The 15,555-nt window shown below is 38.5% G+C and overlaps 1 protein-coding gene across 1 annotated transcript in view; it reads right to left on the bottom strand.

Annotated features, from left to right (window-relative positions):
* Positions 1 to 15,555, bottom strand: part of TBL1XR1 (transducin beta like 1 X-linked receptor 1) — a 120,880-nt gene that overhangs the window by 9,430 nt on the left and 95,895 nt on the right. Inside the window, exons 4-11 of the mRNA XM_026061144.1 lie at positions 9,588 to 9,690; positions 6,911 to 7,056; positions 5,226 to 5,445; positions 2,969 to 3,101; positions 2,329 to 2,470; positions 1,958 to 2,021; positions 1,773 to 1,870; positions 2 to 33 (exon numbers count right to left, since the gene is read on the bottom strand). Of these exons, the coding sequence (XP_025916929.1) occupies positions 2 to 33; positions 1,773 to 1,870; positions 1,958 to 2,021; positions 2,329 to 2,470; positions 2,969 to 3,101; positions 5,226 to 5,445; positions 6,911 to 7,056; positions 9,588 to 9,645 (893 nt within the window). The 5' untranslated portion in view covers positions 9,646 to 9,690. The remainder of the gene's footprint in view (position 1; positions 34 to 1,772; positions 1,871 to 1,957; positions 2,022 to 2,328; positions 2,471 to 2,968; positions 3,102 to 5,225; positions 5,446 to 6,910; positions 7,057 to 9,587; positions 9,691 to 15,555) is intronic.

Raw genomic sequence — 15,555 nt, 5'->3', positions numbered from 1 at the left:
TTCCCCAGTGTGGGCATCCCAAATAATTGTGGTCTGTATTAAACAGATAAATAAACAATAAATACACTTCTAGAATTGCTAATTTCCCCCCACCCCCACCATTCCTACATAACAGATTACCAAGCCCACTCTCCATTTCCCAAACCTACTCATGATTATATCTCTCTAGTGTTTGATCCAGTACTAAAGGAAATGTTGAAAGATATATTGTGTACAGTATCTACAACAGAAGAGAGCCATAATATGTTGTAACATCTCATTTTTTCATTGGTTTTTCTTTTTGTTTCTTTTTTATTTTAGGAGATAAAGTTATTTCCTTATTCCTATTTATATTCCCCTAATCCACTCCATACAACTATTTTAATTTCAAATACTTGTACAATGACATACCCTCCTTTCTCCCTAAGGAGAGCTTAATATAAACACTTAAGTTTTCATAAATAAAATCTTTCAGGTTCTTAAGTATAGGTGTAATTTTGTTCTGAGTTCTTCTCTGTCAATACTTCCGACAGCGTTCTGATGCACAAAAGATTATATGACAAAATGAATATTTTATAACAGCTATATCATATAGTAACTTTCCTGACCTACCTCACAATAATCAATGACAATTCTGACACTGAATTCAGTGGGGGCATGAACTGACTTCACAAATTATTTATGGAAAAAGAAGCATAAGGTTGAGTTAATATTTTTGCTAATGCAGAATATTTTTAAAGCATAATCTCAGCTCGTTGAATGAGTTTTACTGACTGAAGCAATAAGGCTTCTCTCTCCTCCAGGATATTTTTCTGCAAAATAATGCTGTACCTCCGCAAAGATTTTAAAACCGGCATAAGCCAGCATAGCTGCCGAAAGAAGTAACCCATCCTCTCCATGCTTCGAGACATTCACTTTCCCTTCATTTGTGCCAGCACAAGCATTTGTGAAGCTGGGCACTAAAGCAAACCAGGTTAAAAGCAACGCAGATAAACCAGCTATATAAATAAACAGAGGAGAAAGTCCAAGGCTTTTCAGTGGTATTGACAGCTAAAGTATTGTGGAACTGTGATTTTACTGAACTTGCAGTTTGTCATTCTCATTAAGAGCAAAGCCAGTGTTTACCTTTGCACCTTGGATCAGTTACAAATTGAGGAAAAACTAAACAACTATTCCTAGTCTTTGAACTCTTCTTAAATCTATTCTTCATCACTGTGTGTCCTTACTACCGTTCATAAAATTTCCCACAGTAGCAACAACTTTGAATTTAAAGACTTTGTGAGTTTTTAAATTTGTTTAGACACACGAAATAAAACACCGTTAAACAACGATCTCCACGGCATTACACTACTGCCACCTCCCCAGTCAGACCTGTCTTTTATCCTAGCTCTAACCTGTTTAATCACTCTCAGGCTTGATTGATATCCACATCAGTCAGAATCTATTTCTCCAGTAAGATTTTTTCCTGAGGCTTTCCATTAAGTGCTTTACTAAATTTTGGATGATTTGCTTTTACAAAGGTCTAATGTTGCTGTGTTCAATGCATTTGTTTTCTAACTAACTGGGAACAGATCAAGGGATGATAAAATCTAATGAATTAAAATACTCTAATAAACTACTGYAAAACAAGAAATTTAGGTAGCATGGCTAGTTATCTTTTTAAGTACATGTTTATTTCCCATGACTTTATTTTAATTTAGTTACTTACTTTCTATGGCTTTGTTATTAGATGTTTCCAATTAAATCATAACGGTGAAGTAAAGAATTTTAATTTTTACCAAAGATCATCTCACCTTGTCCACTCCTGCACTTAAAATGAAGTTTCCTTTCTTGTTCCATTTTAACGCAAATATAGGACCTTTATGTTGCCCTAAGGTGCTGGCAAGATTACCTGAAAATTTATATTGATATGAATATATTAAAAAAATTAAAGTCACAATGAGGAAAATTTACTGGAAATTAAAAGCATTTCACTTACCATCTTTAGTCCATATCCTTGCAAATCCATCATAGGACCCAGTTGCTAGAAGTGTACCTTCACTCTGCCAGCAAAAAGGTTATCGTCATTATTATCATCATTTTTACTGTACAACTCAAAGCTAAGGAGCACAAAGCAAACTGCAGGCAGAAGGCTTCTGCATAAGATTCTTGAAATTTATCCAATAGACCACAGTTTACTAAAAAGAAGTCTCTTAAGTACAACACACAAAGTTACGAYGCAACTCAAAAATAGAAATATTTCAGGAGCCGTAACAGAGGATGCATAGTCACTGTTACTTAAAATTTGACTGTGCAAAATTACAAATACAATTTTCTCAGAGGATTTTGAACACCATAACCTCTACTTACGTTCCAATCCAGCGATGTCACATCTTTGTTGCTTGGTACATCCTGCCCTCCTTCTCGTATACAGTGTCGAAGTACCAGCTGTGTGGAGCCACTTGTGCTGTTTTCACTGAGGTTCCATATCCGTGCTGTTGAATCTCCAGATCTACAAAACAGTTATGAAAATATAAACCCCCCTCTCTATTATTTTCTTTCAAAAAAGGTCCTCCCCTTCAGAACAGCAAATGTTGTAGCATCTGATGTAGACAGAAGTGGGGAAGGTTTTATTTTAATTTATTACCATAAGCACATAAAATATGTCAGCAAATGTTAATATTATATACTTAAGGAAATACATTTTCCCTGATACCTATGCTTACACATGTGAATGAGGTTGTTTTTCTTTCTGTACTTATATATTTTTTTCTAGATTTTTGAAAGCATGTCCCCCTTCACCAAAAGGCATCCAAAATATATTAGTAGCTGGATGCCACCAAGTTCATAGACAAGAAGAAATGTGCCGAAGGGAAAATAAAACAAAATTAAAAATTGAGTGGCGGAAGAGAAACTGGAAATACTACAACCAGGAGACAGTACACCCTGTTGGCAAAATACAGCCAATTGGAGGTGGTGATAAATGTACCGTTTTGGTCAACGCACGTACCCTGAGGCCAAGAGGTCACTAACGGGATTCCAGGCACAGATGAATACTTCGGATTCATGGCCACGCAGCACCACTGCTTTGTTAGGAGGGATTTCAACATCTCCATCTACTTCCATCATATCTGTGTGATTATCTGCATTATGGGAAACAACAGTAGAGAGAAGGGGATTTTAATATTTTGGGATAATACTTTTTAACTACTGCATGATCAACATTGTTTTGGAATGAGCATAATAAGTAATTCACAGTGTACATGGACGAAAATTTGACAAAAATCTTATGTTCCTTTATTTTTTAAGTTCCAATTTATTAAGTATTATAAACAGAGGGAAATTTTAAAAATGCAAGAAACCTTCCTTCTAAACCTCAGCATCTAAATGGACTTACTTTTGAAAGTTCAAAATTGAGGACAAAAGTTAATTTTTTCTATGTTAAAAAATATACAGTGACTTTAAAAGTACTCCCAATTTGTCAGACGTTATACTGCACAGAACAATATGCTATTTGTCTATCTTGCTCTTTAAAAATACATTAATGACATATTAGTTTTCAAAATCTATCTTTTCGGCAAAGGCAATCAAACAGGTGTTAAATCTACATTTCAGACACTTCATTTACAAAACAGTTTTAATTAAATATGATAACATTTGGTGATATGGTAAACTGATAGCAGAGCTTTTTAAACTGCATTGGCAATTACTGTGAAATTGTGGCAATATATAGCTTTTTGTGTGGAAGTAATGTTGAATCCATATTGTTTTGTAAAATATACTGGGGGTAATTCATCTGACAGAACAGTTTTCCTGCCAGCTACCATCAATTATTTTTGTATTATTAAAAATAAATTCACACAGAGAATAAACACAGAAGAATATAAAAAATGCTGAACAGTTCACCTGCTTCTAATTTATTCACTTTGGTTTAAAAAAAAAAATCACATCTATTGCTTAATTTAAAATTAAGGGTTTCTGTCACTGCTTGTATATGTGAGAAAACAGAAAAGGCTATTAAACATGCATATTTTTAAGACAAGAGTACCAAATAAAACATTGTTTCACTTATAGAGAATCAMTGCCAGTATAATTTGGTGTACTAGCCAGTAGGGGTTGCTGGTATATCACGTTTAACAGTAACTGAGATCTGAAGTTTTAGGTTACTCTACCCAGCTCACAGTTAACAAAGAAATACTCTTTTGAGATTTTTAAATGTAAGCATCAAAGTATAGAGCTTCTTTGTTTAAACCAAAGATTATATTTCCAAGTTTATTTATTATACGTAATAATGAAAAAAACCTAGTAAAATCCACCTGCAAAATGTAGAACTTACATATGACTTTGATATGAATATTCTCTCAGAAATCCCTTTGCTTCAGGTGCATTTGTGCTCTTCTGTAATTCTCAATGTAAAATATGTAATTCGGGCTTCCAGAATATTTGCAAAATCTCATTTTAATGTCTTACGTGAAACCTTCTTCCTATTATTTTCCTGATTTTGTTATGTTTGTTTGACCAGCGATGACAAATAAAACTCCTTTGTTTGACACAACTAAATGGTACAGTTCAATAAGCCAATGAATAAACAAAACCTGCAAGCAGTTGCATCAAGTAAATCTGAATAACAAATGATGAAAACTGATATTGATAAAGGAAGCAAATGACACAGGATTTGTCTTGGCATCCAGGATCTTCTTAGCATGATAAGGAAAACTATACACCAGAGAATTGGTATAGACCAGAGAACCGGTTACAGGATTCGCTGGGTTGGCTGAACCTGTGTCAAAAGTAGCGTTAGCTGCAGCACCATAAGCAATACTCAGTTTTAAGCAGTTAAGGATTAGCAGAGTCCTCTCCTCTTTCCCCGTAATGGGGGACAAAGCTGAGGAATTGTCTTTGATTTTTTTTTTTCCTCTTCAGCCAAGAGCTCTCAGGGCTTTGTGAAAACCTTCATACGACAGGAAGAGAGCAGAACTGGAAGTAAGACTCTGGTAAATGGTATCCTGGGAATTACTGAATTCAGGAGCTCACCTCCACCTGCCCTACAATTCCAAATATCAAACCAGGGACAGTCCAAAGGTGAGACACTATCTACTCAAGTATCACTTACAAAGCTGGTATTCTCTCCACGCTGAAGGGTTACAACACCTATGTACATTTACCTCATTGCCTGCGAGCTAATATTGAGGCCTATTAACAGCCTCCATGATAAACGACAAGGGACTGGCATCACCTAGGTAAAGTTTATTTCTGTCTCAACTTACTTGCTATAGTATGTGCTCCATTCTCTTCTCCATTTGCAGTATTTTCTCCATTTTTCGCTGATCCCTGTTGGTTAGTTGCGGCTGCAGCTGCAGCGGCTGCTGCCTGCTGTTGGGCCAGTTTATCTCTGTAGGCCTGTTGTCTTGTCTGTACCACATCAGGCATTACTGCATCTATCAGTGAGAGAGACTCTATCGGCCTACCATCAAACAAGGTACCATCCTAATTTATAGCGGAGGGAAAAAAACAGAAAAGACAACACCAAATATGAATTAACGTTATGGGCAAAAATTCAAGGAAAAACTCAAGTTTTTATTTAATACAATAAAAAGGCAACAGTTTACAAATGGTGCTGGAAGCAATACCCTGAATATCTCATCATTTTTGTGGTTAGGACTGGAATTTTAGTCTAAAGTTAAGTGGCCATCATAAATATGTTAAAAAGCCACTGCAGACCTCTGGCAGAGGATCTGGGATCAAAAGTTATATGCTTCGCATTTGCAAAATTGTTTGCGAAAGCAAAAAATTCTGTAAGCTATCTATGAATATGATTTCAAACATGAGTGGCTGTAACAAAATCTAATGGTTTGTTGGAAGAGCTGCAAACACTGCAAGTCGGGTCACTGGCTTGTGAAGTTATTCTATCTTATTAAACTAATACTTTCCATAAACACATTAGCTGGAGAGTTGACTAGTTTTCTTTCTTTTTTTAAACAGTGCTGGCATGCTTTCAAATAACAAAGAATTTTATCCTGAAATGGACAAGACCCAGTTAAAAATACCCTTATACATATGCTAGGGCTCTGTAAGGATCTATTTTGGGGATCTAAAAGGATTCCTTGTGATAAATATAGGGTCCCCTTCTTCTACTCCAATAACTTGCTTTATTTTTCTGAGGCTTCCTAAGGCAACGGATTTGTTTCACTGGGACTGCGAAAACTACGTATCGAAAGAAGATGCAAAGGAGACTGGAAAGACAGCAGAATTAGTGAAAAATCTGTTTTCTTCTGTAACATAACCGCCATGTACAAAGGCTGCTAACCTTGCAGACATAAATGCGAATGGAAATTGAGGGTATCTGCAGTATCAGCCAGTAAGATACATAACTTTCTGTACTGACGGAATAACAATTTAAAAATCAAGTTGTAATAGAACCTCCTCAAGATAAATCAGCCAGTAAAGGCAAGAGGCAAACTAGCATATAGCTTCGTCCTTCCTGCCACAAACTGAACCCCCTCCTCTGTTTGGATTTCCTTGCCTTCTCTGGCCCTCGTTCTTTCACTACAAAGACATGTCACCTACAGCAGAGCTGCACAGCTCACTCCCACCTCGCTAGTGTAAGTCTACGGAAACAGAAATTAAGAGGTTGTTTGTCTCAACTGTTATTTTATTGCACTTTTCTGGATTTACTACAACATTATATTAGGGTAAAAACTCTACAGACAACGGACCTTTAAGTAATGAGCCAGAACACCATGCCTGGTGTTGTGTGGCTGCACTGGGCAGACCCCCTACCCAGTTATGTCACTCCATTCTGGTTCCACCACTGGAGTCATGGTGAACACCAGCAGTAAGGAATCTGAAGTAAAAGTAAATAAATAGGATACAAGAAAGTTAAGAAAAAGCACTAACATTCAAACTTACTGCAAGCAAGGACATAACGCTCCTACAGGCAAAACCTCCTTACCTCATTAATACTGACTTCTGCCTCTACATACTGCAGACCTTTCTGGATGATGGAAATCAAAGCAGCTGGTGGCACCAGAGCACCGTTTATATTAGACTGGCTGATATGGCTCTCTATACCAAAGGTAAATGCTGAATGGGAAAACCCTAAAGACAAGACAAAAACATCAGAATTGATGGATAGATATACAATGCTGTTTGTGAAACTATTGTAAAATCCTCTGTTTACAAATCTGAGCAAGTTAATACAAAATTTTAGCAAGCTTATGAACTAGGAAAAACTCATCCAAACCCTTCCAAACAGAGTCTGTTAGTTTTATTTCCTCTTATAYGTTTCTAGCTTAAACGGAAAAAAAAGACAAAAACTAAGTTTACATGTAAACACAGCAATTATTAATTATAATATTATTACTAGCAAAACACTTATGTGTGAATAAATATAAAAGTATAAAATATATAATATGCAATAATACATATTATTTTRCATATATTTAGATATTATTTTATCAAAGTATATATATGGTGTATATATATTTTATTTTTATATATATCCCCAAGATGCATATGTTATTTTCCTGTTCTCACTCATTTATTACTCATGAAAATAAAATGAATTAGCTTCATGGTACATTGCTGTCATAATTGTTTATGCTTTGGCAATTAGAAGTACATCAGTATTATTTACTCCTTACAAAGCCGGAAGCATGTAATGGTGCAACACTGGTAGTTGCTTGCTATTTATTTGATTGCCCTAAAAAGGCAAATTTTACCTAGAAAAAAATAATTGTTTCAGCAAAATAAGATTACTCTCACAGAAATTTTTTTCTTAAGCTATTGCATTTTTGCCATCAGGTAACTAAGAAGCTGCCTGCAGACTTTCAAATAAGGTAATTTGGTAAGTTTGGCTTCTGTGACAAAAGCAATCTGCAACTGGAATAAGAACTTATACTAGTTTTCTGTAAATTCAGGCGGAACAATGAGTTTCTTCTTTCTTCTGACAAGCAGAAAAGACTGAAAAACTCTGCCATCCACCATTGCTTCTGGTGCTTCTTTGTCTCAATCTGCAAAGTCCATCAGCAGCGGACAGATGGTGCATCAGTCTCCACCAGCTCTAACCAAAAAGCGCGTACATTAAAGCCACAAAATCTCACCCCAAAGAACACRGCTGTATGTAAGTAATGAGTCGAGGCAAACATATACCTAGAACTGGGATGTCACCTGTTACTGATGATCGAGTTGACATATAAACAAGAGTATTACTTCTTCTAACCCTAGGAATTGCATACAACATTATTCTCCAAAACCAGAAGTCTGTTCTGCGCCAATATAATAAATAAAGACATTAGAGGTTGATCCTTTTCCGTTAACAAAAGGGTGGAACTTGTCTTCAGGTCAGTGACACTAGCAAYATGCTAGGATGAAATCTGAAAAGCAGATGGAATCTGAGAAGCTCTGTTGAACTAGTCGCTTGGGTCAGAGAATTCCCCTGAGCTACTAAAATGCTTGGCTCCCCCCCTTCTCCCCCCCCCCCTTTTACTAAAATTCTCAGATTCTTTTCTTCATACAAACCTAGTAATTTGGACAGCTACTGAGTAAGAGCTGATTTAACTAACTTGGGTAAAGGATTCTTACTCCATTGAATTTTTTCATAAGTGTGCCTAACGTGAGACATTGCAGTCAAACACATTTTCAAGAAGCCTGAAGCCTCTCATTGGCAACCACTAAACAAAACTAAGAATCAGTAGATGTTGAAACAGCAAAGTAACATATATATACATTAAGGCTGATCCCATACAGTGCCACCTGAAGACCTGTGTTTACCTCTTCTTTAAAACACAGACTTTAAGGTATTGCCAAGCTTGCATTCCCTCCTGTCAGCTGACAATCATCGTTTGTTCATACACTGGGACATGCCCTGATTTTCAGTCATATTGCCTTTTGGAAGTTTTTAAAATAGGCTAARGGAATAGTAAATTATTCTTGTATTCTACATGACAGGAAAAAAGTTGCTTTGCAAGTTTGACATTATTCAACTGTCTTTTGCTCTTAGTACTAAGTAGCAGGAGACTTCTGCTAGCCTTATRCTGAAGAATTAAATCCTCCAAGAAAGCATCCTGCAGGGAGACTTCTGAGAGTCCAAGAGTCATTCTGGTAAAAAAAAAAAAAAAAATCTGTTTATCTGTATTTAGATTCAAATTATATGAGTCACATGGTCTCAGCKGCCATTTCTTCCTCTGAAATACAGCAAAACTCAAGGAATTTTATCATGCAAGAGCAGCTCACAGGACCATGATCCTGAGTGCTTCAAGAAAGAACGGTAAATAACGGTGTTTCTGGTAGTTGTCATTTATTTCCAAGTAGCCCCAAAGGACAGAGCGCAAAGTGTCATTGACATCCAGCAGATAAAAACATTCTCCAAGCAAAAGCTTTTCTAGCAATTGAGCGAGCCCTTATTTGGTTGACTGCCATCTAAAAATTCCAAATGACTAAAACTGATTAAGTTACAGAAGATAACTTGGCAGGAATTCATTCCTTGTTGAGAACAAACACCAAGAAACAGGTCAGACAGAAGCACACACCTACTAGCAAAATAATAAAGTGAGTTTTCAGTCAATAAAGCCAGTTGCAGATGAATACCAAATAAATTATGCATTAATAACCAGAATTAAAAAACTCACCTGACTCTTGTAAGTATCTATATACCAGGAAGTTAACCTCATCACTGCTTATACTCATCTTTATTCCCAGTTAAACCATGAGGTCACAACAAAGGACACAACCCTGAAAATGAAAAAGTAGGTCAATTAAACATTTTCAGCAACTAACACGTTTCTCAACAAGTGCTATATTTATAAAGTGCATGACTTCTTGGAAGCATCGACAATCGTTTTATTTTATAATGCAAATAAGTCTACCATAATCTTTAAAGTGCCATTTGTCTCACAAGTACCTTAATTATCAAAGGGCCAGATTCTCAAGTGATGCAGATTGAACTGGGAAACTATGCCTGACATCACCACTATTAGAGGGGCCTCTTTTCACATGTTTAAAAAAAAAAAAAAAAAAATCAAGGGAGTTTCACTTAACCTACATTATTACTATGCAATCCATTTTTCAAAATTTGGATTTCTCTCTATTGGGATATCAAAGATGGAGTATTTGTTTTCACTTCTGTATCTAGGCAATTTCTTACTTTCACTTTCTAATATACTTCAATTTTCAGGCACTCRTGCTCTAGTAAAAAGGTGCAAGATGTGCTGAAACACTGTCTGTTCAAGGAAACCCCAACTATTTCCACTAAAAATTACAGAACATCATCGTCATATGCTTCGCAAAAGTAATTCAGAAAATGAGTGACAAAGTTCAATGAGAGCATTTTTATTAACATTTCTCTATGCTTTTAATCAATGCTTTAAAATATAGGTGGGTATGTATTTAATTTCCCCTTGATTTTATTAGTGGCAAATATTTAGCAAGACAAATAATGCATTACAGTATTCTAATTTTATCTGACTTTAAGCCTTATTTTTGAGAGCATTCTCATGATTTCTGAATATCTGAAAATGGAAATCCTGGTCTTTTCCATGACATCAAGTAAACAAGTAAAAACATCAGCTTCCAGAACAGAGCATGAAATGCAATCCACTTCCTATCTGTAACATCGCCTGGCACTTTTCATCAGCAGACCTTCCAGCTTTTTAGCCAGCTGCCACCATCCTTACCTTCTATGAAAATGAAGTCAAAGAAGGTAAGCGATTTTCCTAAGGCTATTAGAAAAAGTTTGACCTAGATACTGTGGAAGAAAGGACGGGAGAACAGGTTCTCTTGTATTGTTCAAAATGAAAAGTTTGTGCTGCGAACTCTCCGCTAAGTGGCTTCATGGTCAGGTCACTTGACACCTGTGCTAGAAGGGGGAAAGCCATGAATGCAGCAGTAAGCAACAAAAACCTAAAAGAGTATGAGCCGCATCAGAAGCCTGCCAAATTGCAGAAGGCTTTACATATTCTTTCCAGGCATTTTTTCCTAGCAAGATTTCCTAAGGAAACAGGACAAAGCCGCACCATGTTAGTTAGGGCTAGGAAACACATGCAAAAACGGGCAACGGACGGAGCCCGAGAGCRGCGCAGGGTGGAAACACCTACATCCCGCTTGGTCATGGTGAGGACAAGAGTTGGGGTTATCCCACACGGGAAGGGTGCTGGGCACGTCCACTGAAATCCGGCTTTCACGTGCACCACTGCATACAGAACAACTTGAGCTGGAGAGCGCTGCGGTGCGCAGGGGAGGAAGGTGGTTTTAGTTTCTTTAAGAAATTAAAAATACACATCTACTTAAATCCTTCATCTCCCCTCGCCAAAAAACAAACAAAGCTCCAGTACAAGAACTTCTAGCTAATGCAACTCAGCTGTTACAGGTACACGGATATCGCCCTTATCCCACCCATTCAGAGCCCCCAGTAAGGCTTGATGCACTGGATGTACCTCTCGGGTTACAATATAATTTTAGGGATCATTTATTGAGTAGTGTGTGGAAGGAATGCCATTTGCAACTGTTTCATGCATTAGCAACCAATCCTAGTACCACTCATAGCACCAAACCCTAATTTTATTCAGGTATGTTTTATTGTCAAGCCTGATGCAAATTGTATCTTTATTTAAAATTGACAGTTGCAGAGAAGCCATAGGAAGAGGAACTATATTCTCCTTAAGGAAAAGGCAACTAAATTTTAAAAGGCCGATACAGAAGGCTTTTTACATTACACCCATACAGAAGTGGTAACACTTGTTTCATCAATCTATTACAGATTTTAAAACCTCCCTGCATCATCCAAAAAGAGAAGAATGTAGAAATCAGACACGAGTGCTATTTGCTACGGAAAAGACCCATATTACTCGTACGGAGAGGACTCCCCCCTCAAAGCAGAACTGCCGAAATGCCAGACAAACGTACCTGCCATCTCTTATTTAGCTGCATAACTAAAGAAGAAAACTAACATCTTATTTGTCTGTCAGAAGTGCTATTCATCCTGCCCAAGTCAAATGAGCAAAAATTTTCAAGGCTGGTTTAAAGTGTTTTTAGCAAGGTGTGGGTTAAGGTAAAGGCAAGTACTGCCATTTAGCTCATGAAAAAATGCTTTCCTACCTAGCTGTCAAAAGGTGGCAGTCTAACACTAGCTTTTGTATGGTAACAACTTGGAAAAAATACAAAAATATGTTAAATAAGCACACAACTTGCCTGATGAGGACGTGCAAGTGAAAAGGGTGCAAAAGTCCCTAGTTTCTTACCAAGATATTACTTTATCTTTTTTTTTTTTAAGTGCATATTTAAATCTTGTGCAAGCTCCTTTCTGTATTAACCCTTCGTCACGAGACCTCCGCACAGTCACTCAATCTGCGCGCGAGGAAACAACCATCCCGTAAGCTGTTGCACAAAGGCGGGAAATGAGGGACTGTAAAAAGAACAAGCAATCCCAAGCAAGCCTCCTTCCCTTCCCGAAACCAAACAATCGCATGAAAGAGAAAATACAGTGGCAGGACAGATAAGAGGGGATACAATAATTATTTTCCCTTTGGCAAATTCCTCATCAWCACAGGGCCCAATTCCGGCCGCCGAGCTTAGGCTGCCCACCGTCGCAACGCAGCCAGCCGCAAAGCAGGCAAAGGGAGATGTCCCCGGAAAAGGGTCTGCAGCGGGTCCCCCTCGGGGCACAGGGGCGGATTCGCAGGCAGCTTCAGAAATGGCTCAGTGGCGCATGAGCTCCATGGCACCCGATGGGGAAGCCCTGGAAACCGGGCTCCCTCCCGCYTTCCCACAGGGGAGCGTGGCAGGGTTTGGGGGAAACGGAGCAGCAGGAATGACCTGAAAYGCCATCGGCTCCCAGCTGCGCAAGTCCCCAACACAGCACTAACAGAGGCGATTTCTACGAGCCCTGAGACAGGTCCTTAGGTGGCACTGGGGAGCCCAGAGCTCCTGCGGCCCGTGACGGATGCCCCGGGCATGCGGGCACGGCCGGCCCTGTTCGGAGGAGCCAGGAGCAGGGACAACCCCGTCCGCGACGGCGGGGAGCGGAAGGGGCCTGCGGCAAAGACGGAGGTGCGGACGGCACAGGGACGGCAAGGGAAGAGGAGCAGGGCCAACCGCCGACCTGAAAGTAGCCAGCCGTGTTATTCCGAGTACTCAACGCACATGGCCGCCCCCTCGCTTTATACTAAACTGGCCGAGGACGTCTGCCAAAGAAAAACAGCAATGCAGAGGAAAATAAACCAGCTAACCTACGAAGCGTGTGAACTCTGCTCTCCTTAATGCTACGGCGAGGCCCCAGGGTTGGTCTGGAAGGTGACGGGGAAGAAGTTTGGAAGGTGACGTCAACTTAAACAGAAACATGAACAGAAGAGGAAAGACCAAGCTAAACGAGAAGAAAATCAGAGGTGAAAAAATAAACTGGTCCTCTACATATGCACGCGCCCATGGATGTACACACCCACTCCACGTATTCACCACTCTACTTCATTAATGTTGCTTTACTTTATTTCCCCAAGATCCTCTATTTCCATGTGCAGTTGACTGCTTATTTTGGGCACTTAACAGGACAGTAATATTGTGCTTTATTTTAGATACAGCAATTAAATAATGAAAAAAACACAGAAAAGAGTCCAAGAATAATTAGAATTGACACAAAATTCCTAGCAGTCTTACATTTCTAGCCTAATGTGTAAAGTGCCTACCAAAAATATTTTAAAATGTCTGCAATTGTGTATTACAAATACAGGCTGAAAATGTAACCAGATACTTAAGTGTGTGTGTGTGTGTGTGTGTATATATATATATACACACACACATATATATATTCTAAAAAAAAATTTATATAACTAGATATATACATATTTTCTGGCCCTCCCCCAAAATTCCAAGTTTTGTCCCGAAAGCTTTATGTGGATTTACAGGAAACACAGAAAAGCAGGGYGCAGCCACACTACTGTTTCAGTTCAAAGGGCATTTTTAAAGGAAAGCTGCTTGCCCCCGCTTTTGGTGCACATCTTGGAGCAGTACCAGTACACGTGAATTAGACTCCTTATAGGCAAGACTAAACCAGGAACCGCTCATAGACATTCAGTCCATGGGATCAGACCAGAAATCATTCAAAGTAAACTCACTGAAAACATGCACAAGCATGCACAGYGCATCCCAGACATAGGCTGCTTTACCCTGCTGGTCCATTCCTAGCGCGTCTCAATAATGCTTATGGAGGCACAGCTGAAAGCTCAAACATTATCCCAAAAGCCCCATTTAAAAAGGTAACAAAAGACAAAATTTTCCAAACCGACTCTGATATTTTGAAATTCCACCCTAGGGCAAGCCATCATATTTTTCTATAACAATTCCACATTCTTCCTCGAATTTGCTACAACAACTTTATGAGAGGTAGGACTGTGGCTGTTTCACCTCTGGCAAGCATTTTTTTAAGCTGGAACGATAAAAATCTACACTAGTCATCTGGTACAACGAAATAAAGTTGAGATAGCAGAAGTGTCACAGAATCAATATCTACTGCTTAAAACTAAGTCCACTTCCGAATGCCTGTTCCTAGGCTCTCTCGCTCCACACACTTCCCTGCAATGTTTGGAAATGCCAGTGTGGCCACAAAATTGAATTATGGTGTGGGTGACCCATTGCATAAAGCAGAAATGGCTCTGTGTGAAAAAAAAGGAATACACATGGCAAACCCTGTTCTCCCTTCATAATCCAAAATCACCAGGCTGCAAACTCTGGTAATCTGTTGGATCCCCTTTTTGGAGGATGAGTCTACAGTTTACAATAGCTCTGTTGAATGAGAGTCAGTAGAGCATCAAGATATCCCAGGACTACTTGAYACAAGAAATGTTCCTATTTTCATAACCTCAGACCTTTCATAAGATGAAGTATACCACAGCTCAATGATTCTTAATGTCACCACAGAAAGCCCCTAAACTCCCCAAATTCACCAGCCATAAAACATATCAGCCATAAAAGTCAACAGTCTGATACATAGGTTGAGCTCAAGATCTTGACAAAACCTGTATCAGCAACAAACAGACCAGAAGCACTTCTGTGCTTTTGGCAAATTGATCCACTCATTCAAATTGGGAACCAATGTCTGAGAGGAAACAAAAAAGCCATTAAACTATTTTTTTCAAAAGATATTAGGTTTCTTATCCCAGGGTCAGCACACCAACTTTGACTTAGCCTCCATTTAGCAAACACAGGTCTCTAATTTTCCATCGCATGACTATGAACCAATAATTTAGAAACACCAACATGTGTCATCATAGTTTTCCAAATGATTCTCTGTCCTTCCTCTGGAGGACTACTCACATTCTTTCATATTTTGGGTAAAATTTACAAGTAACATTAGATGTTACTTGTTACAATGATGTCAAGYTCCACTACCATTAACGCTGGATCTGCAGACTAATGGGTACCCAACACTGCAAATCTGATTGCGCTTCTGACAAATTATCATTCCAGTATGCGTGTTTATGCTAGCTTTGTATTTCTATTCCAGGTTCATGCCAAATGCTGGAGGACAGATGCTGCCTGATAGGGCTCGCGGCCTGATAGCCCTTTTTTGAACAAACTTGAATAGGCAGAGAAAATTTATATTCCAGA

This window comes from Apteryx rowi, unplaced genomic scaffold (genome assembly GCF_003343035.1).
Source record: "Apteryx rowi isolate R43461 unplaced genomic scaffold, aptRow1 scaffold_10, whole genome shotgun sequence".
Classification (NCBI taxonomy): domain Eukaryota; kingdom Metazoa; phylum Chordata; class Aves; order Apterygiformes; family Apterygidae; genus Apteryx; species Apteryx rowi.
This window is presented reverse-complemented; position numbering and strand designations above follow the sequence as displayed.